Here is a 27,926-nt window from a genome sequence, read left to right on the forward strand (position 1 = left end):
CTACGCCAGAAAACAGCACTTGCATGTTGAGCTGCGCCGACCCGACACAATCTCGCCTCATGTTCACGTTCACGCGAGAGTGACAAAATGCTGTACGGTAATTCAAAAACAATATATATATTATGACTTTATAAGACATTAAGAAAATTACCCACCTCCATCGAGTGTATACTGTATTTGCAAATTACCCACCTCCTCTTTCTTGTACTGTATTTGCAAAACTACTGCGCTGGTGAGCGTTGTAGTCGTTGTAGTCCAGAGCTGCGCTTGGAGTATTTACGACAATGTGATTCAGTGAAGGAACCTGTAGGGGGAGCTTCGCAAATCTTAATGGGTTCCGCTTTAAAACGAAAACGCACTAGTGTAAATGGGGCCTAAAATGAGAAATTTTAAAGGGGTGGTATAATACCATTTTTACAAGATGTAAAATAAGTCTCTGATGTCCCCAAAGTGTGTATGTGAAGTTTTAGCTCAAAATACCCCACAGATATTTTTTATAGCATATTAAATTTGTCACTTTTTGAGGGTGAGCAAAAACGCTCCGTTTTTGTGTGTGTCCCTTTAAATGCAAATGAGCTGCTGCTCTCAAGAAGAGGGCGGAGTTTCAAGAGCTCATGTTAGCAGATAGTGTGAAGACTCACTGAAAATGTCAGAAACTGTTCAGTCTTTTATGTTCAAATCGAAGTTGGATAATGATGGAGAGACTCAAGAAGAAGTGACAACATGTAGAATGCAACAAGACGTTTCTGAATGGTTAGTGGATTAATTTATGTAGCTGATGTGGGATATCTTAAAGTCATTGATTAGCATATTCTGTCATGAAAATTTATAAATTGCTCATGTGGGGACTGTTGTAAGATCCTACAGAGCCAGAGAATATATGCTTCATGAAGATAGAACAGGTATAGTTTAGTTTAATTATGGTTATAACTTATGTTGTCATCTTGCTTTTATGACATGCTATTGCATTTGTGTTACGTACTGTATTGCGATAACACGGCCTCACCCCCTTTGTTGCGTGTTCTCAGGGGCAGGGTTTATGTAAATTTTAGGTTTAGTGATGTCAAGCTTGTTGTAGTCCCTACCAGCCGTCTGTTGTAGTCCTTAAACTGAGAATTCTTTAAAAGAAAATATCTCCCTTTGCTTTGAACTTTGAGCATCGTAACTTTGCAGATGTTGTTTGTGCTCTAAAAGCAACATTACACACTAACTAAAGTTTAAAAAAGTGAAATCATAATAAACCACCCCTTTAAAGAGTAATGTCGGAGGATTTCGATATAAGAGAAGAGGAGCTTCAGTTTGTTGACCGAGAGAGGTGTTACTCACTTGGCAAGTCAATTTCCACAGTATGCATACGATCGCCTGACGGAAGCTAGTTATTTAAGATTATAAAATTTTAAATACGCATATTTTTCTTACAAAAATCCATCACTTCGTTTCAGAAGGCCTTTATTAACCCCCTGGAGCCGTATGGATTATATTTATGATGGATGTATGCATTTATTTTGGGCTTCAAAACAGACCCCCGTTCACTACCATTATAAATATTAGGAGAGCCAGGATATTTTTAAATATATCTCCGATTGTGTTCGTCTGAAAGAAGAGGGTGAGGGTGAGTAAATAATGGGATCGTTTTCATTTTTGGGTGAACTATCCCTTTAAGAGTTTTTGAAATCCACATTTCAGTGCACATCCAATTTTAAACATTGGATAGAGATAAAATAAACACTTTGGGGTGAATATTTAAATTTCTGCTGTTTGTTTTATTTTAACTTATTTTGTATCTATAATGATATGAAATTGAGCAACAAGTAACGACTTTTAGAATCCGTTTGTTAAAACAAAAACACTCAAGCTAAGAAACAGGAATAAATCATGCTGTATATAGCCTGTTAAATTTTTGGTGAAATAAAATAATAATTAATCTACTATATGTCTTCAAATAATTATTATTATTATAGTAAAGTACTTAATATGCATACATAGCTTATAAGGTTTTGCAACTAATATTGTATCTTTTCATTTCACACACACAATCCATTTTAAATAATGACTGATGTATGAGTTTGCGAAACATTTATTAGCTCCTTGAACATTTTATTCAGGATAAATTATGATAAAATTATGGATAGATCTATCTGACAAAAGATGTTCTGCTATTCTGTCAAAGAATTTATTGAGAGTGACAGCAGGGGGCAGCATTGAATCTGTTCAAATCAAGAATCTATTTTGAGCTATTTTGGTTACACAAGCTATTGTATGTTATTATTTAAATTGAATGTGCTTCACTTGACTTACAAACCATTTAAGATTAAAAATCAGCAGAAGATTTATAATAAAATAACTTCTATAAATTCAGAAGAAGCTCTTATTCAGCTTTTATAAACAAATAATCAACCAGTCAGTCAGCATTAATGCTTATTGAAAGATGGAAAAACATGAATGACGGGATTAAACTCTGTACAAAGTTCATATTTTGTATTGTATGAATGTAAAACACATGGTATATCAGAAACACACCATGTCAACAACTGTGAGGCCTGTCAACAAAGGCGAAAAAGAAACTAAAATTGTTTTTCAGATAAAGCTGTGCGCATTCTTTCAAGCAGCAAAGTCATGCTTGTTCCCATGATGTATACAACATAAATAGCATTCATTACCACAGTGGTGATCAAAGCCCTGTGTCTATAGATCCGCAGGTCTAATACAATGCCGGGTCTCGCTGTAAGAAAACAAACAAACTACCCCACGCAGAGACCACGCAGGTGCACTCATTGACCCTGGCACAGCAACCCAGCAAGTCTGCCCTGCTTATTTCAACCCACAGTTGGGAAAACACCTTCAGATGTGCTAGGCCTGTGAGGACGATTAGCATCAACAAACACGCTTCAGACAAAAGCCGAACGGGACAGAGGACTCCTACTCATTCATATCCACTTCCCTCACGCCACACACCAGTGCTGACCAATCATATTAGTCATAAGCACACATATCCATGCCAGTCATAACGAAATAAACAGAAAATTCTGATCTGCATCCACGATTCCCGGAGTAGATAGTGGAGTCATAGTGCCCATGATCCCAGAGGCCCAAGAGGTGGTGGGGGAAGCTCGGAGCTGGTGGAAAGGAAAGGGGATGGCCGGCTTCCTGAGGAAAAAGCATCGTCTTTTGCGCTCCAAAACAACTCAGGAAGTGACCATAGCTAGCCTCGGGCTTCAGACGCGCATTCAGTCGGACCACAGCGCATGTATAGTTAGTTACTCTCGAGTTGGACACTTACAGTTAATCCTGACAAACTAACACAAAAATACATACACATATACTAAACCTCTGGGGCACTGGGATGTCCCTGCTCTGAGACTTTTAGGGATTTTACCATCACTTCACTGCAAAACAAGGTAAGAGGAACGTTTTTCTGGTTTGACAGGGCTTTCAGACTTTAGATTCGTTATAAAAAGTCCTGTTATGACAAGTGCAGGTAGTAGTAGTAGTTTAGATGTCATTGATTTCAGATGTTTCATTGGGCAAAGACGGTTATTCTGATGTCTTGGTGAGCTGAGTGGATGTTGTGTAGGTCTCAGTGTCAATGATATATAACATTAATGACATTAAGGCCAAGTATGCTTCAATCGCCACACTTTTTGTACGCTTCTCGCATTAATAGACTCAAACAAAACTGGAAAGCTGTATTGAGCTTCATGAAATATGACTAAGTACTTCTTGATATATTTCCCATGGTCTGTGTTGTGATTCTACATAACCATGTGGTCGCATGTGTCAGTTATTGATTCCTATCACATCACTTTCTCTGGATATCTCTTCTCAAAACAATGGCGAGAAATCTAGTCATTGTAATCAGTTGGTTTTCAACTTCAGATTTGACTTTGATTATCAGGTGGTGACCCAACTGAGACTAAAAATGCTAAAAAAAAATCAAATAAACGTATAAATGTTAACAAAAACTGCGTAAGCACAACAATGTGTAAAAAAGATTTGCATTTATATGACAAGGGAAAAAAACAGAAGCATGATTTGACTTGAATAACAAGTGAACTATTATTTCTTTCAGTCTTGCTTTTATTTTATTTGATCTTTTGTAGTTTTTTTTCTTTTTTGGGGAATTGTTTGTTTTTTGTGTCTGAGGGCATCTGCCTTATTTAACCAGTTTCTACCAATTCATAAATGAATGTGCTATAGAGCAGTGGTTCTCAACCAGGGGGCCCGGGGCCCTCTATAGGAGGCATAAACAAACTTCCAGGGGGCGCTAAGTAAGTCTTGAAATTTTTTCAGTTTAGTTATATTAACATTATCTTAATTAAGCTGCTGGAAAACACTAAAAATAAAGATGTACAACATTAAACTGACATTGTATATTTGATTTTATTTATTTTTATTTCATCAGAAGCACTAGAGGTACATAACAGCTTAGATAGGAGGGCCACAGAGTTTTGTCTTGGACAAAAGGGGTCCTTGGAGTCAAAAAGGAACCACTGCCATAGAGTTTGATTGGACACGACCTTTGACACCAACAACAAAACAAACATTTTAAGACATTTATTGTGATATACCTTTACACAATTATAAGGTTAATTGCATTTTATTATTTGCATTTATCATGTTTTGCCTGCTGTCCATGACCCTATCAGAACAGCCAATTTGGGTAATTAGTTCCAGTGAATATTCTGTAAAATGAATCATGAATTCATATAATACACAATCGACTTGTCAAAACAAGTAGAAAACTACAATCAGCATTATACTGTACAAGTGCGTGAAAACAACACCTGCAGAGTAAAAAGACATTGCAGATGACAGAAAACACATGTACAGCGATAACGCGACAACCATAAAACCCAGGGAAAGACCGTAATCAATCCTTCCTCACATGCTGAGTGACATCTTCCCTCACAAACCTCTTAAATTAGCTTTAACCTGACCCGCTCCATGTAAAAGGTTACCCTTATGACGTCCAATCAGTCCATTCGCGCTTACAGATGCCCACACTCCAGCGAAACGGAATCAGGATGCTACCAGCTAAAACGGGCCCTATAAAGGATAACCCCCTGTTCCTCTGCTGGCATTCAGCACACTGGAGCATGTCAGTGGGGCTGCTGCTGATTGCTCGCTGTGGTCAGGGCTGCTGTTTTAGTGGCATGACATAGAGCCCTTCTCTCAGCACAGATCCAGAGGGCTTTTCCTGTGGTCCATATGGAGCACCATTGCAGGATGCAGGCAGGCTATGATTGGACCATCCCCTGCTGACCCTTCACTTAGGTGCCAGAAAGAGGTTGCATAATAGTGGTGACAAACAAGGATGTGAGCACACCGCTTTAGGAGAGAATGGTGTGTTTTACTGTAATTACAGTAGGACTGTAAAAGCAGTGATGAGAAGATATTTGGGTAATCATATTACATCCTCATTTAATTACACACAAGATCTGTAGATATTAAAATAGTGTAAATTATGTTATTATAATCTAATACTTATAATTATTAAAATTAAAAAAATATATAGGCCTACTATTTTTATAAATCAATCAATCAATCAATAAACAACTCTTAAAATACTTTCATACGCATTTTTTTTATTAGTCGGATCAGCAGAGGGTTATTAACAACAGTAGGTTTATAACTGAAAAATTGTATGGTACTGTGTCTACTCTTTAAACCGCATTATGGTAAAAATGGAAATATTGTTCAGTCGGGTGAGAGAAACAAATAAAACACTGTATTCGTAGTCATCCAGTTTGAAATGCTGACTACAAACAACGAGGTTTCTTTTGCGATGTTCTCTCTGTATTTACGATTCTTCACAGCCTTTAGCCTCTGCCTGCAACATGCTGAATTCTTCACTGGAAATAGAAAGTAACTCACTCCCACTGATTTTTGCACCCGGGAACAATATAAGTCGTCACCATTATGTCTAAAAGTTTGCAAAGAAGTATTTCTTACTAAAGCAAGGAGGTATTCGACTCTGGTGGGCATATCCATAGTGGACCATGGACGGCTACATGCCCAGTGCATTATGGTGTTGAAGTTTTCCTACCTATTTGGCAAAAGGGAAGTCAACAGCCTGTTTTCTCTAGTCAGCTTTCAGTTTTTTTGCCTTTCTACTGTATAGGCAGCCAACTTTTATTGAAAGCCCAGCAGTGAAGTTGTTTCTACAGTAGCCCTAAATGGACAAACTGCTCGACAGAGTGCATTTGCTTAAAGGTCCCGTTCTTCGTGATCCCATGTTTCAAACTTTAGTTAGTGTGTAATGTTGTTGTTAGAGTATAAATAAAATCTGTAAAATTTGGCTCAAATTGATAGGGTAAAATTAAAGACATGTTTACAATAACACTGAGCGCGTGCATCTCCACGTTATGGTAAGAGGCGTGACCTTTCCGGGAAAGATGCGCTAAACTGCTGTCGAATCACAACACAGGAACCGCTGGCACAATCAGAACTCGTTACGTATTTCTGAAGGAGGGACTTCATAGAACAAGGAAGTCATCAGCCCGTTTTTATGACAGTGGAAACAGCGGTATACAGATAAGTAAATTATGTGAAAAATACTGTGTTTTTTTACACGCGAAACATGAACACATGTTATATTGCACACTATAAACACAATCAAAGCTTCAAAAAACCACGAAAAACGGGACCTTTAATGGCTTCTCTCTTCTGTCTCAGACTATGACATTTTTGTACTGTGTTGGCCACCATAGGTTGTCTATATTGCAATTCGCAACCTCACCACTAGATGCCACTAAAATTTACACACTGCACCTTTAAATAAATAAAGTATTTATGTATGTATGTATGTATGTATGTATTTATATCTACTGGGTTGGGTAAAATCAGTTTCATCGTTTCATAATATAGACAGAAATATATAATATAGACAGAAAATAATAACTATGAAAATGAAAAACAATAGAATAAATAAATAATAGAAAGTAAATATTTTTTGCATATAATATTTTACACATATTTATAATAATTTTATTTTTACCAGTATACATGAGCCTTTATAAATGACAAATAAATATCTGCCTATATATTTCAGAAAAGGGGGTCCCTCGCAAAGGGATTGTCATGTTTGATTCATATTTAATAGTGTGATTTCCATGAAAATGCATCATCTGTCATAATCATCCACAAGTCACAGAACCGTTTTACGAGAATCAATTTGAAAAACAGATAAAATGTTCCTAAACTAAAGCATGTCAAATAAAATGTGGGCCAGATTGTCCTTTTGAAGTGCTTAGGCTGTTGGGAAATATTTGAAACATCGCCAAGGTGAACGTCGTAGGCAGAGCAGGAGCAAAGGATGCACCAGTAAACACACACAACAATGACAAAGTTAATGTTATGCGGTACTATTTCCTGCTCCCCAAGCCAAGAATTCACCCCCAGTTTGGAGCTTCTTTTTATACAGTCCATCTTTATTCAGTGCTGGTCTTAGATGTGGCGCCAATTGTGGTTTCCTGATGCACTTTTTGACTGTGACAATCAGCAGGAACAAGAATGTGTTGTCCTTGTTTGGTTTTAATGAAAGATACTGCATGAATCTTTAACAGGGAGGTCAAGGTGGACATGGGAAAGTGTGTCCGGAAGACAAGCAAGTAGCTGCAAAAGAAAAAAGGGGAAAAAATGCTTGAACTCTGACCTTGAATGTACAATATGTACATCTTGTTATTCCCCTCATGCAGCCCAAGTGGTCAGTGCTCTTGTTTGTATGTCCATAACAAAGATGATTCATCTATGAAAAAGAAATGAGAGTTAAATAGCCATGCCAAGTTTTTGACCTCCTCGAAAGCCCCTAAGGCTCATGGGAAGCGTGACACTCATGGCAATCCTTTGTTTATGCATCAACGAAGAAGCTTTTCTGTACTGTTTTTCATATTGTTGAAGAAAACAGATTTCATAATACTTAAGAAAACAAGTGTTTGGAGAAGCTCACACTCTTTCAACATTCTTGCTTTCTTTTAGTCAGGTCTTGTTCGATTGCAATGTGCTCCCTGATGCATTCCAGAGCAATTCTATTGTTTAGACAAAATGTATACGCATTTGTCTGACTTCCCTTTGGCACGTGTGCTGTCTGATTGTTTTTTTGTCAAATATAAAAATGTTAAATTGGGGCAAAAAATATACTCCTGACTCCCAGCTATGGAGTTTTGTCCTCTGTAGGGACATTATATTTTAGACACCTTACATGTCACCATTTTAAGTCTGATGTCCTGTAAAGAGCACATTCAGGGATTTTCAGAGATACCGAAGTTTCACCATGAACACTCCCTCTCCTTGGACTTTAAAAATGGCTGACATTAATGTAGTGATCAAATTTAACACTCTTATGGAAATATGATAATATTTTGTTATAATTTTCATCTGACTAATTTTCAAATTGTTTGTCATAAATCAACATCTCAGGAAAATGTTATGGGGTTTCAAATCAAAATATGACTTTCTGTTACAAAACAAGGCATTGATTTTATACATGTCCACTGTAGAGGACACCAGGACTTAAATTATGTTTATCAGACATTTTGGGAGACACAACAAGTGAATAGGGAAAGAAATTATATATCAATATTCCTATGAAATATTAGATGATATTATAAAAATCTTGCCAATTATAACTCCCATTATTACACTTCTTTTTTCATTACATGTTGCTCCAAGAACACATTAATATGCACATTACATACAGCATGTAGGTACATTGTATTTAATAGAAAAAAAACCATTTATGGCCATTTTACACATATATTGCATAAAGCAAAATGGTATATCAAATCATTCTGTTATTATTTTTTTATATTTTATATATCAACATAGCTGAGAATCATCTTTATACAAAGTTTTGTAGGCCTATAAAAAATCCTGAAACCTAAAAAAAATTGATTGGTAATTAAAAAAAAAAAAAAATCAATTGTTTTTGCCTTTTCATGTCTATTCCTGTCTTTTTATTTATTTATTAATTTATTTATTATAAAAAAAAAAAAAAAAAAAAAAAAAAACTGCATCCTGGTGTCCACTACAGAGGACATAGCACAACATATGAATAAAATATAATTTTTCAAAAATATTCACAAAACGTTTTTTTTTTTTTTCTGGTAGTCAGGATGATATAAGAGCTGTGAGGTCACAGGTCGAATTTAATTAACCATTAAATAAACCACCCATTTACGTTACTAAATGATTGTAAAAATTAAAAAGTACTTGTGGCAGACTGACACAGTGGTAAAATCTTTTGGAGAACCTCTAGGAACGTTCGTAAACTATCCTTAAAATAATAATAATATTTAATAATAAATTATTGTTCTTAGTGTGTCTTTTAATGAATGATTTCATTTAATTTTTTAAATTTAAATTAAATGTAAATGTAGCTAATTTTATTCATATATGTATTTTTTCATTCCAAAATTTTTATCAACTTTTTTCTATTTTATTTTATTTTATCATTCACATTCATATTATTGTTATTATTATAGTAGTAGTAGTAGTATTTATCTAAAAAGAATATTTCTTTATTTTTGCGGTTTCCATCTCCTGTGCAGCTCTTGGACCTGCCCACACACTAAAAGTAAAAGTCCTGACTGAGCAGCTCGTGTACAGCATGTAGGTACATTGTATTTAATAGAAAAACCCCATTTATGGCCATTTTACACACATTTTGCATAAAGCAAAATGGTATATCAAATCATTCTGTTATTATTTTTTTATATTTTATATATCAACATAGCTGAGAATCATCTTTATACAACGTTTTGTAGGCCTATAAAAAATCCTGAAACCTAAAAAAAAAATTGATTGGTAATTTAAAAAAAAATCCCATTGTTTTTGCCTTTTCATGTCTATTCCTGTCTTTTTATTTATTTATTTATTATTAAAAAAACAAAACAAAACTGCATCCTGGTGTCCACTACAGAGGACATAGCACAACATATGAATAAAATATCATTTTTCAAAAATATTCACAAAACGTTTTTTTTTCTTTTTCTTTTTTTTTCTTCTTTTTTTCTGGTAGTCAGGAGGATATAAGAGCTGTGAGGTCACAGGTCGAATTTAATTAACATTAAATAAACCACCCATTTACGTTACTAAATGATTGTAAAAATTAAAAAGTACTTGTGGCAGACTGACACAGTGGTAAAATCCTTTTGGAGAACCTCTAGGAACGTTCGTAAAATATCCTTAAAATAATAATAATATTTAATAATAAATTATTGTTCTTAGTGTGTGTTTTAATAAATGATTTCATTCAATTTTTTTATTTAAATTAAATGTAAATGTAGCTATTTTATTCATATATGTATTTTTTCATTCCAAAACATTTTTTTCAATTTTATTTTATTTTATCATTCATATTCATATTATTATTAGTATAGTAGTAGCAGTAGTAGTAGTAGTAGTAGTAGCAGTAGTAGTAGTATTTATCAAAAAAAATAAAAAATTCTTTATTTTTGCGGTTTCCATCTCCTGTGCAGCTCTTGGACCTGCCCACACACTAAAAGTAAAAGTCCTGACTGAGCAGCTCGTGTCATTTACTCTGAACGGCGGTGCTGCTGACACACGAGTGTGACGTTCCTCGACTTGAATTGATGTCGCATTATTTCATTTAATTATTTTTCCTTTTCGTTCCTGACATGAAGACAGGCCGACATGGACTCCGTAAGTTTTTTTTATTTCCACTTTGTTATTATAAAGTGAAAAACTTCACCGGACCTTCAACGTTTATTTAGCTCTTCTGTAATTTGTAACCATGTTAACCGCCACAATGCTGCAAAAATGCTGCCGTTTCTATTGTTTAAATCTCTGGGTTTGGTTATAGAACTGTTAAATAAATGAAAAAATTGGATGTTTTATTAATATGTTGAATATTTCTTAAAAACAATAGAAAAGAGATAAGGCTTAATGCCAATAAATATATTGCTTATTGTTTTTTTTTTAAACTCAGTTACAAGTCAGATTATGAGTGAAACCATTGTCTACATCTTATATGAGCTAAATTGAACTGAATGCAATTTCAATAGTTAGTTGTCTCAGTGCTGTCCTATCTGTCCTTCAATCTAATCCACATGTACACGTCTTGTTTTGCAACCCCGTCATATGACCATGTAAAAAAAATAAAAATAGTTCGACTGAATGCTAAACTAGCTGACTTAATACTTTTCCCTTCCTGCTTATTAAGTAAAATATTTATACTTCCTGTTTTTAAAAAAAGAAAGATTCCATCCTCATTCACAGACAATCTTATAAGGTCATCTAACATTGTTCTCCTGGTGTACAGTTAAAGATTTACTCTCAGGTAAAAGATAATGTCTTGGAAAAGCACAAGCCTTTATAGCAGGGCATATTCCAATGTCAAGATTTGATAGAGCTGGTTACGTCAAAACAAGTAATCTGACCTTGTGGTACCCATATAATGCTTTGCTTGTTTTGTGTTCATCCGTAATATAGTGGTGATGAATGATGGCGTAAGGGACCCTTTTAACACTTCCATCTTCAATCGAATCTGTGGCTTCAGTGACGTGCAAACAAAAATCAGTCAATCAATCTATCTATCTATCTATCTATCTATCTATCTATCTATCTATCTATCTATCTATCTATCTATCTATCTATCTGTCTGTCTATCTGTCTATCATTAAACCAGTTAAAACACGTATAATCAGTTCTTGCGCTGGACCTGTTTAAGATCACAAGCCTGCATTACCCCATAACTTTAGGAGCATTGAAACTTCACCTTGGGGAAAGTCATATGGAGGTTGTCTTTGGCTCTCTCCAACATTCCAGTTCTTTTCCTTTAACCAGAGCCTGAAACGCAAAGTTACAGAAGCAGTTCCTCTATCTGTCACATATTAAGACCAGTCCTCCCTCCGTTTCAGTGTAACTCATTGCCCATCCCTTCTAAGAGACAAGATGATAGACTTTGAACCTCACTGGCACTGTAGTCTGTGGTTGTTCCACATAATTTTGAAATAGTAGGTGCAGCTGAGGAGGATTATGGTGCAAATAGAGTGAGACTAAGCTGATGCATCTTATAGATATACTAAGAATTTGGTATTTTGGCATCCTCCAGAAGCCGTCTTTGACACAAACCAAAAAGTACGAAAAATATTGTAGTTTTTCCTGAAAAAGCATAATCGGTACTAATAAAAAAATCTATAAAAATGCTACAGTAAAAATCTGTTAATTGTTACCTAACCATATTTGAAAAACTGTGACATTGAATTATATGTCATTTTACTGAAAAATACTTTACACAAACTGAGTAAACTGAGGTCTTAAATACACACAAAATTCGTTAACATAACACACAACACCCGGTAGCTCAATTAATGACTATGGCAACAGACAAGGCAAAACAAAACTGGCAAACATAAAACTATGAGGATTGAAGCAAAACTCAAAACTCAACCAGACATCTGCATAACCCTGCTGACACTCTGGGCCCTATTTTAACAGTGTAAGCACATGGTCTGAAACACATGGCGCAGGTGAACTTAGGGTGTGTCCGAATCCACTTATGCTGTTTAAAGACGGAAAGAATGGTCGGCACGCCAGAAGCATGGTCCAAAAGGATTTGTACCTAGTATCTTAAAGGGTTAGTTCACCCAAAAATGAAAATTCTGTCATTAATGACTCACCCTCATGTCGTTCCACACCCGCAAGACCTTTGTTCATCTTTGGAACACAAATCAAGATATTTTTGATGAAATCAAAGAGGGTTTTCTCTAATCAGCAATGAAATTACCACATTCAAGAATCAGAGAAGTAGTAAAGACATATTTAAAATAGTCCATGTGACTACAGTGGTTCAACCTTAATGTTATGAAGCGACGAGAATACATTTTGTGCGCAAAAACAAAACAAAAATAATGACTTTATTCAACATTTTTCCTCTTCCCTGTCAGTTTTCTACGCAGTTAACACAGTGAACGCAGTGCAGAGCTTCCGTGTTTACGTCTAAATGGCGACTCTGTGTTGTCCGACGCTGTTCACGTGAGCACCACGGTATGCGTCAACTGCATAGAAGACTGAAAGGGAAGAGGAAAAATGGTTGAATATAGCCAATATTTTTTTGTTTTTGCGCACAAAAAGTACTCTCGTTGCGTATTCTCATCGCTTCATAACATTAAAGTGTTAGTTCACCCAAAAATGAAAATTCGGTCATTTATTACTTACCCTCATGTCGTTCCACACCCGTAAGACCTTCGTTAATCTTCGGAACGCAAATTAAGATAATTTTATTGAAATCCGATGGCTCCATGAGGCCTGCATAGGGAGCAATGACACTTCCTCTCTCAAGATCTATTAATGTACTAAAAACACATCTAAATCAGTTCATGTGAGTACAGTGGTTCAATATTAATATTTTAAAGCGATGAGAATATTTTTGGTGCAGCAAAAAAAAAAAAAAAAAAGACTTATATAGTGATGCCTGTTTTTAAAACACTGCTTCATGAAGCATCGGAGCATAATGAAGCACTAACGAAGGTCTTGCGGGTGTGGAACGGCATGAGGGTAAGTAATAAATGACAGAATTTTCATTTTTGGGTGAACTTACCATTTAAGGTTGAACCACTGTAGTCACATTGACTATTTTAACGATGCTTTTACTACTTTTCAGTACATGGAAATGACATACAGTGAGTCTCAAACACCATTGTTTCCTCCTTCTTATATAAATCTCATTTGTTTAAAAGACCTCCGAACGTAACAGTCGGGATCATTAATATGTACGACCCCAATATTTGCATATACCAGTCATTCAAGACATTACACAAGCCAGTATTAACATCTGGATCTGTGCACAGCTGAATCATCAGACTAGGTAAGCAAGCAAGGACAATAGCGAAAAATGGCAGATGGAGCAATAATAATTGACATGGTCCATGATATCATGTTATTTTTAGTGATATTTGTAAATTGTCTTTATAAATGTTTCGTTAGCATGTTGCTAATGTACTGTTAAATGTGGTTAAAGTTACCATCGTTTATTACTATATTCACGGAGACAAGAGCCGTCGCTATTTTCATTTTTAAACACTTGCAGTCTGTATAATTCATAAACATAACTTCATTCTTTATAAATCTCTCCAACAGTGTAATGTTAGCTTTAGCCACGGAGCACTATCAAACTCGTTCAGAATCAAATGTAAACATCCAAATAAATACAATACTTACGTGATTAGACATGTTGCATGACGAACACTTTGTAAAGATCCATTTTGAGGGTTATATTAGCTGTGTGAACTTTATGCTGTTTAAGGCAAGCGCGAGCTCCGTGGGTGGGGAGCGTGAGGAATTAAAGGGGCCGCAGTCTGAATCGGTGCATATTTAATGATGCCCCAAAATAGGCAGTTAAAAAAATTAATTAAAAAAAATCTATGGGGTATTTTGAGCTGAAACTTCACAGACACATTCAGGGGACACCTTAGACCTATATTACATCTTGTTAAAAAACGTTCGATGGCACCTTTAAAATATTTGGCATGTTTGTGTGCTGCTGCGCTACCCCTGTGTGCATAACAAGCAGTGTACGCACGTTGTGCACCCGCCAATTGGTACATATTACTAACGCGCCCTTTAAATAACAAAAAAAAAAATGCTGCACCATTGACTTTAGACCAGGTATTTGTTGGTTAATGGCACAGTTGTTTTCAGTTGCCTTAAAATAGCAACACGCCAACAATGCACCTGAACACACCTCAAAGGACCCTCCGATTCTTCATGTGGTTTTCTATTGTACTACCTGTGTTATTATGGTTGTTATCAGTACATTTTAAGGTAAAACAAATTGGTAGTAGAATGGTATACTGTCATTATATCACTTGATAAAATACGGTTGTAAGTTAATATGTTATCCCTTAATACCTCAAATGTTCTGGCAATCACAGCTTCTGGTCAGTTAGTGTAGATTTAACAGGATATACACAGTGATATAGCCCGTCTGCCTGATTTCTCCTTGAATTGATCCAGTAAACTTATCACGGAATGCCACTGCCATTGGCTGTAAAGCGGGGGGCTTGTCCCTTTTGTCCCCTACCTGTATGAGACAGGAAGAGGAGTTGGTCTGGGAAAGCGGTAGTATGGCTTTTATATCTCACCCAATGATCTAACCCGACGTTCCATATTGGCTCCACTTTAAGGTTTATAATTAGAGCTGGAATTTCAGTGGGAATGTTGAGAGAGGATGATATGCAACGGAGCTTCAATTGCTGAAGCCGTGAGACTTTTCGGTCCCATTGTTTTTTATTAACTCATCAATTCAACTTGTTAATTCCCTTTATGGTTCAAGCATAAATTAACACTGCTGTAAAGCTGTTGTGTTACTTCCTCCTCCTCATTCACTCCATTTGCTATGTAAGTTTCCTTCTTGTCTAATAATTAAATTTCACTGGTGAGTCAACAACCAAGACACAGCCAAGTTAATAAATGAAAATACTTTACTCACCCACATGTCTTTCCAAACCTTCTTTTTTTCTGTGAAACCTAAAAGAAAATTTTTTTGAGCGTACAATGAAAGTCAGTGGTGTCCAACATTGGTTTGGATCCCCACTGAACATTGTTATATGTACAAACACAGTCGAAATACCTTGTCAGCCACTTTCAGCGTGTAATGTGAATGATCATGAAAGAATAAGCCCTGAATGGTAGGTGACCCATATGGAAAAATCATACAGACATAATTATTTAAAAGAGGTAGGAAGCCACAAACAATAGACCCTCTCTAGGAATTTAAAGCTTGTTGGCTGTTACACACTGAAATTGGTCTCCAAGCTACAGTATGGATTATGACTTTGATATTGGAACATGTTTTAATATAATTTTTCTTTTTTGTTTTCAAAGCTATTGTTAAAATGGCAGAATGTAATTTTTATCGAGAGGAAGCTAGGTAGACGACCGTTAAACCAAAGTTAATCATTCATGAAGTATCAGCCCCCTCGTTACGCACACACACACGCAACAAGCACACAAATTAGCAAACCGGAAGTGATTCAGCGCTGTTCCTATCCCCTTTTGTCACCAGCCATAAATATCCAAGAGGGCTATTCTAGCCAGAAGCCTTTGAAAGTAGCAAACATGTTTTCTTGAAATAGACTGGGTTCATCAAGTTGAAGCCTCCTTATGTTTATTTACAGAAGATTTCATATATTCAGATGTTAAAAGTTTTGGGTGACTTGTCCTATCCAGAAGTTTGTCCTCATTCTCTGGGCTGTATGTGCCATTATTGCATATTGCCTTTTTTTAATACACTTGTAATATAGGCAGGCCCAACATCAAACGTCCTCATAATAATCACCTTCAAGATTAACCAAAGGGTGTGATTCGGATTCTGCCATCATAAAATAAGTAATCTTTCAAATAAAACTGTCAGATCTCTCTTATCTGTGTTGTTTAATGCTGTTTGCATTGCTGATATTGCCGAGTTGAAGTTTAAAACTGCGCAAAACATCAGTAAAATGAAAAAGGGCTCAACAGTACATGGGTCAATGACAAATAAAGAATAGGTCAAAGAAAAGGACAAATCTTTTCAAGGCCATGATTTAACTACAAAGAAAAGAAAGAACAAATTAGTACAACATGGCGACAGTGTAATTATCGTGAAGGAACAAAGTAATAAAACGCAGCCATGAATTAAAAAGTCATGGGAACGAATTCTTAATTCGTGGTCACTATATTTATTTTTTCTTCCACGTCATGTGCGGGGAAAAAATAAACCTTGAATAGATGTGAGTGTAAGACTTGATCATTACGTATGTATATAATTAATATACAAATATAAAAAGTATTATTTTTTAAACAAATAAATTAAATTATTATTTCATAATATATATGTATTTAGGGAGTTGCACCACAAGGACATCTTGCACCTTGAAGTGTTCCTCTCTGTGACATCATTTCCTTCCCCCCTCCACCCTACATGTTGGTTGTACCACATGGCTTTGATTTGGGAGAAAGTTTTTTCAAATATTAATAAGTAGTAAAACAGTTCATTTTTTAGCCAGTTAAGATAAGATAGACTAATATTTTTTGGTAACACTTTATTTTACAGTGTCCTTGTTACACATATTACATGTTGTTACTGTAGTAATAACTAGAAATTGTGTGGAATTACATGCGACTAACCCTAATCCTAACCCTATAATAAGTACATGTAGTTAATTGTTACTACTCAGTACTTAAATATATAATTAGACTGTAATAAAGACACTAAAATAAAGTGTAACCGATTTTCTTTTCAAGAATTTCATTCTTTTAATGAGGTTTTTTCTTCATGATATCAGGACATTTGTATCACCCTGACATCAAAAGTGTCAAAATGAATTTAAATTAAAAAAAAAATAACATGCTTATCATAGAAGAGGTATAATCAAGATATTGTCCCCCAGACTAAAATGCATGTTTGAGCTGTTTTAACTGAAAGCAAATTGCACTGGCATTTCTTAAAATGTCACTATATATGACATATAAACATAAAATATGACAGTTTTTTGTCTCAAGTTGCACACCAGTAATTTTTTTTTCTAATGCACATTTATAAAAGCTACTTAAATGTTCTAATTGAACTAAGGTCTAATCCTGGCTTAATCTAAGCCCTGTCTGTGAAACCAGGCCTATATGTATGAATTGCATTTGTACTGTATCTTTAAATCAGTTAAAGTCACCGCAGTGACCATATTATCAGACACTACCTATTGAAATGTATAGTTTCACATGATCTGCTCTATCTACACTACCGTTCAAAAAAGTTTGGGATTGGTAAGATTTTTAATATTTTTAAAAGAAGTTTTATCTGCTCACCAAGATTGCATTTATTTAATTAAAAATACAGTAAAAACAGTAATATTGTGAAATATTATTACAATTTAAAATAACTGTTTTCTATTTGAATATTTTTTAAAATGTAATTTATTCCTGTGATGCAAAGCTGAATTTTCAACATCATTACTCCAGTCTTCAGTGTCACATGATCTTTCAGAAATCATTCTAATATACCGATTTGCTGCTCAAGAAACATTTCTTTTTATTATCAGTGTTGAAAACAGTTGTGTACTTTTTTTTCAGGATTCCTTGATGAATAGAAAGTTCAAAAGAACAGCATTTATCTGAAATACAAAGCTTTTGTAACATTATACACTACTGTTCAAAAGTTTGGGGTCAGTAAGAATTTTTATTTTTATTTTTTTGAAAAGAAATTAAAGAAATTAATACTTTTATTCAGCAAGGATGCATTAAAATAATCAAAAGTGACAGTAAAGACATTTATAATGTTACAAAAGATTCGATTTCAAATAAACACTGTTCTTTTGAACTTTCTATTCATCAAAGAATCCTGAAAAAAAATATTGTGCACAAATATTTTGTACATCTGTACACAATAAATGTTTCTTGAGCAGCAGATCAGCATATTAGAATGATTTCTGAAGGATCATGTGACACTGAAGACTAGAGTAATGATGCTGAAAATTCAGCTTTGCCAATACAAGAATAAATTACATTTTCAACTATTTTCAAATAGAAAACAGTTATTTTGAATTGTAATAATATTTCACAATATTACTGATTTTACTGTATTTTTAATTAAATAAATGCAGCCTTGATGAGCAGACAAAATTTCTTTTAAAGACATTAAAAATCTTCCCAAACTTTTGAATGGTAGTTTATTTCTATGTGCGTTGTACTGTGTAATTTCAGCTGTATTGTATACTGGAAAGAACCAAGGGACATTTTCATAAAAAGTGAAAGCTCATAGCAGCATCATGGATGAATGCCAGTGTATTGGCCTATGTGGCAGTAATTTCCTGTTTGTAGAGGCAGAGTGCATAATAGCTTACACAGTTGACACCGGTAGTGGCGATGCTGATAGATATGTTTTATCTCTCTTCCAGCATATATCCTTCAAGCACAACCATGCCAGTCCTCAAGAACCTCCCGTCTCGGCTGAAGGGAGGCAGATTTAGTGTGGATTTGGAGACTACACGTAGCGAGTTCATTCTCAGAAAAATGAGTCTTAACCACAATCCATTTGAGGAGAATGGCTCAGATGAGGACTGGCCCAGAAGCAACGGAGGCTCACTCCTGGATGGGCGTGTGCCGCGGGACAGAAACCCGTTTGAGGATGAGGAAGATGAAAATGAGGCTAATGAGGTGCGGCGTGGAGGCTCAGGGAAGGGAAGCTCCATCAAAGGCACGCTGGAACGCATGAAGGGGGTCTCCCCTCTCAAGACCCTGGGCAAACTGGGCAAGAACTTGCGCTTGTCTGCCAGGAGCAAGGGCAGGGAAACCCCCTCCCCACAGGGCTCGATAGGTTCAGCCTCACCCATGCAGAGGAAGAAGAAGGGCAGACGGAGTTCAGAAGGGAGCTTGCTACGGTATGATGGGTAGGGATGGGAATTGCAATGAATTAAACAGTTACGGTTCCAATTCCTCTTAATGATTTCTGAAAGATTGATTAATGGTACTTTTTTAATTACTTACAAGGAATAAATATAGAAAAGAACTTTTTAATGACTTTTTTGAAGTGAAAGTAGAAGTTCTGTCATAATTTACTCACCCATATGTCTATCCAACCCTGTAAGACTTTCGTTCAGCTTTGAAACAGAAATGAAGATCTTTTAATGGTATCTGATTGATTTCTGTCCCTCCATTCACAGTCTATGCAGCTACAACTTGGACGCTTCAAAAAGTTCATAAAGAGATCATTAAAACTAATCCATATGAATTAAGTGGTTTAATCCAAATTTTCTGATCTGATACGATCACTTTGTATAATGAACAGATTGAATTTAGGCTTTTATTCACATATAAACATCAACACACACATCAGATATGGTAAACAGAAGCTCAAGCATGCTTGCTTGACGTGTGACAACCAATGAGGTTCACTCTCGTGTGCTACGTTTGTTCTTGCGCGTTAAGCAAGTATGGTTTAGCTTCTGTTCGCTGATCTGTGTTTATGTGAATAAGCCTGAATTCAATCTGTTTGTCATATAAAGCGATCCAGTCGCTTCAGAAAATGTGGAGTAAACTGTTTGATTCATATGGATTAGTTTTATGATTAATTTATGAACCTTTAAAGCATCGAAGTGGTAGTTGCGTGGTTAATGGAGGGACAGAAATGACATGAGGGTGAGTAATTGATGACTATTTTTTTTATTTTTCATGAATAACCTTTAACTAATTTGATTCACTAAAAAGAACCAGCCAGAAGAGCCATTCGTTGGGGAATCGGATTACACTGTATGTGTTTTATGTTTTTGGTTCACTACAAAGAACCGACTCATAGTAATTGTCTGCTTCCATCTGTAGATTTGGTTGCCGAGTTTAGGCTTCGCCATTGAATAAATAGTGCAGGGAACTCTGTATGAGTATTTTAGTACAGTGTTTCATCTTTAGCAGAAGACTGCGCATGTGATAACCATCAAACTAAAAGAATGTCATTTGGTTCCGTTTGCATTCTTAGAATGCATCAGTCAGGTTCCGGCATTTTTAATGATAAATTATAAACCGTTTAAGACAGGCCTACTGTGAGCAACAAGTTTGTTTACCATTCAAAAAGAGACCTTAGGAATGCTAGGGGGTTAATCATTGGTGGTATATGCTTTCGTTGAAGCCATTAGCCTGCATTATTTTACTTATTTTTTAAATGATTATTTAACAGTGGAATTCCTGGTGAGAAACTATTACTCATGATTCTGCAAAGAAACCACCAATTAGCGAATCAAAACAAGCATATTGCAGCTCTTTAGTGCCCACCCACTCCTATGAAGCATTGCAAATATATTGTAAAAACACATATTAGATATGTAGCTATATTTATTACTTTAAAGCAATACTGTCACAGACACGTCAGGTTCCACCTCACTCCCTTACCCACGCACTCAGTCACCAGCGTACTGATCACCGCCACCTGTTACTCATCAGCACTGCAATCACCACCACTACAAAACCACCACTCTCACACACACTCACTGTCCGGTCTCGTTTGCACTACTACTCATGTATGCTTACCTTAAGGACTCCCAACGACATACTTACCTGCTCCAGCGATCTCCTCCATCTCCTTCGTCTCCTGTTCTCCTCGTGTGCCTACCTGCCCGTGTGTGTGAGTGTCTCCGTCATCTCCCTCCATTGCATCTCTCCGCCAGCATCTGCAAGATAAATTCAGGACAGTATTACATTCTCTTCATCTCACAAGAACTATATATCTGCTTACCATCACCCAGTGCTCTGCTATTTGTGAAATAAACTTACCTGGATTGCTTTTACCTCTGCCTCCGTGTCTCTGTTGTAACAGAAGACCGGACCCTAACAACTTCACAGCATGAGCACCAACGATCCGTTTCAGGAGCTCGTGGACGCGCTGCGCCGAGCACTCACACCACAACCATCCTCACCGTCACCCACCAACGCTGCTGCTTCCGCACCCACCATCACCGCTTCTTCTCCAGCATTCACCGCCAGTCCCATGGCCAAACCGGCGCCCTACTCTGGATCGGCGGAGGAATGCAGCGGATTCCTTCTCCAATGCGAACTGGTCCTGGAGATGCAGCCGCACCTCTACACAACCGACACAGCGAAAATAGCGTTTATCATTTCGCAACTGCAAGGTAAGGCCCTGCAATGGGCAGACTCCCTGTGGACACAAAAGGGCCCTGTTGTCAAATCATATTCGGCGTTCGTCTCTCACTTCCGTGAGGTCTTCGGGAAACCTCTGGCGGACTCTTCGACTGGTGAGAAACTCTATAATCTGAAGCAAAGAAATCTATCTGTTAACGATTATGCCTTGCAGTTCCGAACGCTAGCCGCCACCAGCGGATGGAATGAACAAGCCCTCATCACCACTTTCCGTCAGGGGTTGGAACCCAATGTGCGGCTGCATCTCGCTGCATACGAGGACTCAATGGACTAGAACGCTTCATCCAACTCGCCATCCGCGTGGGTTCTCGTATGCAGTCGTGTCTCTTAGAGCACCAGGGCCAGTCATCTACCACCAACCTCCTCCGTCGGTCCGAACCCGTCAGCCCTCCAGAACCAGCCACCGAACCAATGCAAATTGATCATTCACGTCTCACACCTAATGAAAGACAAAGAAGGCTGACCCTGAACTTGTGCTTATATTGTGGATCTCCGGGGCATGTCATCTCCACATGCCCAACTCATCCTCCTCGGCCCGTGGTGAGTGCAATTTTCCCCTCCATTCAGAAAATGAAACCACTCACTACTATTGTAATCCTTACTGCTGCAAATACCTCTGTTCCAGTGGTGGCGCTCCTCGACTCAGGGTCAGCAGGAAATTTCATCTCAGGAGCCCTCTGTCGTCAACTCAAGCTCAAGATCTCCCCGTCTCCGACTAGCTATCAAATCCACTCCATCACGGGCAAACCCCTGAGCCGTAAGAACATCTGTCATTGTGTGGGACCACTTCAACTCTGTGTCGGCATCCTGCATTCGGAGAAGATACATCTGCTGGTTCTGGAGGAGTCCACCGCTGACGTGGTTCTAGGGCGCCCGTGGCTTGAACAACACAATCCCACCATCTCCTGGCGCACGGGCGAAGTCCTGAAGTGGGGCGACCACTGCTTTCCAGATTGTTTCCCAGCGCTTCCTGTTCCGAAATCTCCACTCTCCAAGTCTCTCTCCATCAATGCCACGTCCATCGAAAGCCCTGTAGAGAAGCGCTCCGTGGATGTTCCCCCGGACTACGCCCCCTTCAGTGACGTCTTCTGCCCGCAACGCGCCTCCAAGCTTCCTCCACACCGGCCATGGGACTGTGCCATCGATCTGTTACCGGGTGAGCCAGTGCCCAGGGGACGCATCTACCCCCTGTCAATACCGGAGGAGAAGGCCATGGAGGAATACATCAAAGAGGCACTCGAACAAGGTTACATCCGCCCGTCTACTTCCCCTGCTGCTTCAAGCTTCTTTTTGTGGCGAAGAAGGACGGAGGCTTGAGGCCCTGCATCGATTACCGTGCCCTCAACAAAATTACTGTCAAGTTCCGCTACCCACTTCCCGTCGTCCCAGCGGCCCTGGAACATCTCCGCGGTGCCACTGTGTTCACCAAGTTGGACCTCCGCAGCGCGTACAACCTCATCCGGATACGTGAGGGGGACGAGTGGAAGACCGCCTTTGTCACGCCCACCGGACACTACGAGTATCTCGTCATGCCGTATGGCCTGGTCAACGCCCCCTCCGTATTCCAGGATTTCATACACGAGGTGCTCCGGGAGTTTCTCCACAAGTTCGTGCTGGTATATATTGATGACATCCTCATCTACTCCCGGAGCTTGGCCGAACATCGCCACCACGTTGCGGAGGTCCTCCAACGCTTACGGCAATTCCATCTCTTCCTCAAAGCTGAAAAGTGCTCCTTCCACCAGCCCTCTGTCCAGTTCCTGGGGTACATAATTGATCACAGTGGCATCCGGATGGACGAGGGGAAGGTCTCCGCTATCCAGTCCTGGCCCACTCCATCAACAATCAAAGAACTCCAACGCTTCCTAGGTTTCTCCAATTTCTACCGCCGGTTTATCAAGAATTACAGTACCATCGTCAGTCCACTCACCAACTTACTCCGTCACCAGCCCAAGTCTCTGTCCTGGTCCCAACAAGCCACCAACGCCTTCGAGACCCTTAAAAGAGCCTTCACAACCGCTCCCCTCCTCGTCCACCCTAATCCAGATCTCCCATTCGTCGTGGAAGTGGACGCCTCCACCACCGGAGTGGGAGCGGTCCTCTCACAGCAGCAGGGGACACCAAGTAGACTCCATCCATGCGCCTTCTTCTCCCGCAAGCTCAACCCGGCGAAGGTCAATTATGACATCGGTGACCGCGAACTCCTGGCCGTCAAGCTTGCCCTTGAGGAGTGGAGGCATTGGTTGGAGGGGGCTACTCATCCTTTTCAAGTTCTCACTGATCATAAGAACCTAGAATATCTGAAGGCTGCCAAAAGACTCAACCCTCGCCAAGCTCGCTGGGCCATGTTCTTCTCAAGGTTCAACTTCTCCATCTCTTATCGCCCTGGTTCAAAGAATACCAAAGCTGACGCCTTGTCTCGTCTCTATTCCCCTGAGGAAAAGCCTGAAGATCCTGAAACAATCCTGCCGGAGTCCATTTTCGTGAACCCTATCCAGTGGTCCGAAGAAACCATTCCCTCCTCCAATGCCTCCACACGCACTCCGCCGGGTTGCCCCCAAGGCTTGCAATACGTCACACGGGCACGTCGCACTCCACTCCTGCACAATACCCACTCTTCACTTGGCACTGGCCACCCGGGGGCCAATGAGACCCTCTCGTTGATCAAACAACGCTTCTGGTGGCCCAACATGGCCAACGATGTCAGAAGGTACGTGCAGGGCTGCAGGGAGTGCGCCATCTCAAAGAGCCCACGCCATCTTCCCACCGGCAAGCTTCTTCCTCTGCCCGTTCCTGAGAGACCCTGGTCACACCTGGGAGTGGACTTCGTCACCGACCTCCCTGAGTCTGACGGTCACACGTGCATCCTGGTGGTGGTAGACCGCTTCTCAAAGTCCTGCCGTCTGATACCCCTGGAGGGTCTACCTACCGCCATGGCCACTGCTGAATTGATGTTTAACCATGTGTTTCGTTATTATGGAATTCCTGAAGACATAGTCTCCGACAGAGGACACCAATTCGTCTCCCACGTCTGGAAGGCCTTCTTCTCCCTCCTGGGTGTGATCGTCAGCCTGTCATCTGGATACCATCCTCAGTCGAACGGGCAGACGGAACGGAAGATCCAGGAGATAGGCCGCTTCCTGCGTACCTTCTGTCACGGCCACCAGAACTCCTGGAACCAGTACCTGGGTTGGGCCGAGTACGCACAGAACTCCCTCCGCCAAGCCACAACTGGACTAACACCCTTCCAGTGCGTACTCGGCTACCAACCCCCACTGTTCCCCTGGGATGGGGAACCCTCCAACGTTCCTGCAGTCGACTACTGGTTCCGGGAGAGCGAGAGGGTTTGGGACTCAGCTCACCACCAACTGCAGAGAGCCCTGCGCAGACGCAAGATGGCAGCCGACCTTCGGCGCTCCGACGCTCCTGTCTATCAACCGGGGCAGAAGGTCTGGCTGTCCACCAGGGACATCAGGATGCGTCTGCCCTGCAAGAAGCCGAGTCCCCGCTTCATTGGCCCGTTCACCATCATCCGGCAGATCAACCCCGTCACCTACCGACTCCAACTCCCTCCACAGTACAGTAGAATCCACCCTACATTCCATGTATCACTGCTAAAGCCTCACCACCCTTCTGTTGTTCCCTCCACAGAACCTGACGTGACAGCCGCCGAGCCCCCCCTTCCACTCATCCTGGAGGACGGCACAGCCTACGTGGTTCACGAGATCCTGGACTCCCGGCGCTGTGGTGGTCAACTCGAATACCTCGTCGACTGGGAAGGCTATGGCCCCGAAGAACGCTCATGGGTTCCCAAGAATGATATCCTTGATCCTATCCTGTTACAGACCTTCCACGCCAACCACCCAGACAGACCTGCCCCACGCCCCAGAGGAAGACCACCACGACGTCGGGGTCCGCGGCCCTCAGGAGCGGGCCGTGGGAGGGGGGTACTGTCACAGACACGTCAGGTTCCACCTCACTCCCTTACCCACGCACTCAATCACCAGAGTACTGATCACCGCCACCTGTTACTCATCAGCACTGCAATCACCACCACTACAAAACCACCACTCTCACACACACTCACTGTCCGGTCTCGTTTGCACTACTACTCATGTATGCTTACCTTAAGGACTCCCAACGACATACTTACCTGCTCCAGTGATCTCCTCCATCTCCTTCGTCTCCTGTTCTCCTCGTGTGCCTACCTGCCCGTGTGTGTGAGTGTCTCCGTCATCTCCCTCCATTGCATCTCTCCGCCAGCATCTGCAAGATAAAATCAGGACAGTATTACATTCTCTTCATCTCACAAGAACTATATATCTGCTTACCATCACCCAGTGCTCTGCTATTTGTGAAATAAACTTACCTGGATTGCTTTTACCTCTGCCTCCGTGTCTCTGTTGTAACAAATACTATATTATATTGTACTACTATAATTCTATGTTATATTTTAATTGAATTATGTCGTTCGGAATGCTTTATGGGATTGTAGTTCTTTCCCTCACTGAACCTGTTAAAGGGTTAGTTGACCCAAAAATGAAAATACTGTCATTTATTACTCACCCTCATTCCGTTCCACACCCGTCAGACCTTCGTTAATCTTCAGAACACAAATTAAGATATTTTAGTTGAAATCCGATAGCTTCGTAAGGCCTCCATAGGGAGCAATGGACACTTCCTCTCTCAAGATCCATAAAGGTACTAAAAACATATTTAAATCAGTTCATGTGAGTACAGTGGTTCAATATTAATATTATAAAGCAACGAGAATATTTTTGGAGCGCCAAAAAAAACTAAATAACAACTTATTTAGTGATGGCCGATTTCAAAACATGCTTCAGGACGCATCGGAGCACAGATGAATCAGTGTGTCGAATCTGCTGTACGGAGCGCCAAAGTCACGTGATTTCAGCCGTTGGCAGTTTGACACGCGATCTGAATCATGATTCGATACACTGATTCATTGTGCTCCGATGCTTCATGAGGCAGTGTTTTGAAATCGGCCATCACTAAATAAGTTGTTATTTAGTTTTTTTTGGCGCTCCAAAAAATATTCTCGTTGCTTTATAATATTAATATTGAACCACTGTACTCACATGAACTGATTTAAATATGTTTTTAGTACCTTTATGGATCTTGAGAGAGGAAGTGTCCATTGCTCCCTATGGAGGCCTCACTGAGCCATCGGATTTCAACAAAAATATCTTAATTTGTGTTCTGAAGATTGACGAAGGTCTTACGGGTGTGAAACGGCATGAGGGTAAGTAATACATGACAGAATTTTCATTTTTGTGTGAACTAACTCTTTAAGTACAAAGTCTTGTATATTTGACTTTTTGTCTGATTTTCAAATACTTTTTTGCTTTAAATCAAAGTATCATAATTCACTTAGTAGGTAGTTGATTTGGTTAATAACGTAAAACTCTTTAACAAAGACTTTTTGAAAATCCCTATAGGAAGAATGAATGGAAAAAATACCTCTGGAACCAAGATAGCTGAAAAACTGGATGGGCACTGTTACACTCCATATCAGTTCCCACCACTATGATGGGAAAGAAATGGAATGTGATAAACAGTTTAGGACTAGTAACTTGAATCCCAATGATTTCTATGATGATTTATTACAAAAGGGAGGTAGGAGTGTTTGGGAAACCCATTTGTAAAAAATTATAATTTTTGCAGTTCCATTTGTCGCCACTAGGAGAATAGACACACTATTCTAGACACACCTTTAAATTCATAATTTTCTAACTATACTATTAGTTTATGAAAGATTTTTGTGCTATTACTAATTCCAACATTTCATAATTCATTTAATAATTCATAAAGCAATTCTCCTAAACAGTAGTAGATCATGTTTAAAGCAACACCATGGGGTTGTTTCCCAGGAAATACATAAAAATGAATAGTTCTTTGGATAAAAGTGTCTGAAAAATCTAAATGTAACTAATCAACCTCATCAACTTTCTTCGTCCTATAGAATGGCAGGGAAATGTAAAGATCGCAAGGAGAGCTTGACCAATGGTGACCTCTGCTCAGAAGCTGATTCTGACTCCACCAGTCGTCGACTCTCCTTCCTGAAGATGGTGGGCAAGGGCAAGATGAAGAGGGAGTCCATGCAGGACCACTCATCACAGGGGCCTGAGGAAGAGCCAGTGGAGGAGGTGCCCGAGGTCAAACCCAGGGAGCCACTTTCAGGTAAACAGTCAACTAGTGAATCTGAAGCTGTGCAGCCATTCAGCAACAAACCCATATTCCTAAAAATAAATAAATAATTGACCCTT

General features: G+C 39.2%; 1 protein-coding gene across 2 annotated transcripts in view; it reads left to right on the forward strand.

The window, feature by feature from the left end:
• The first annotated feature begins 3,217 nt into the window (after positions 1-3,217).
• The window catches only part of exoc3l2b (exocyst complex component 3-like 2b), a 48,809-nt gene continuing 24,100 nt past the window's right edge, over positions 3,218-27,926 (forward strand). Inside the window, exons 1-3 of one of the 2 annotated variants that reach the window (XM_048160384.1) lie at positions 3,218-3,398; positions 18,891-19,373; positions 27,623-27,840. In XM_048160384.1, the coding sequence (XP_048016341.1) occupies positions 18,913-19,373; positions 27,623-27,840 (679 nt within the window). In that variant the 5' untranslated portion in view covers positions 3,218-3,398; positions 18,891-18,912. Of the gene's footprint in view, positions 3,399-10,506; positions 10,663-18,890; positions 19,374-27,622; positions 27,841-27,926 lie in introns of those variants that run through there. The other variant, XM_048160383.1, reaches the window with a different exon arrangement.

Source organism: Megalobrama amblycephala, linkage group LG16 (genome assembly GCF_018812025.1).
Source record: "Megalobrama amblycephala isolate DHTTF-2021 linkage group LG16, ASM1881202v1, whole genome shotgun sequence".
NCBI lineage: Eukaryota > Metazoa > Chordata > Actinopteri > Cypriniformes > Xenocyprididae > Megalobrama > Megalobrama amblycephala.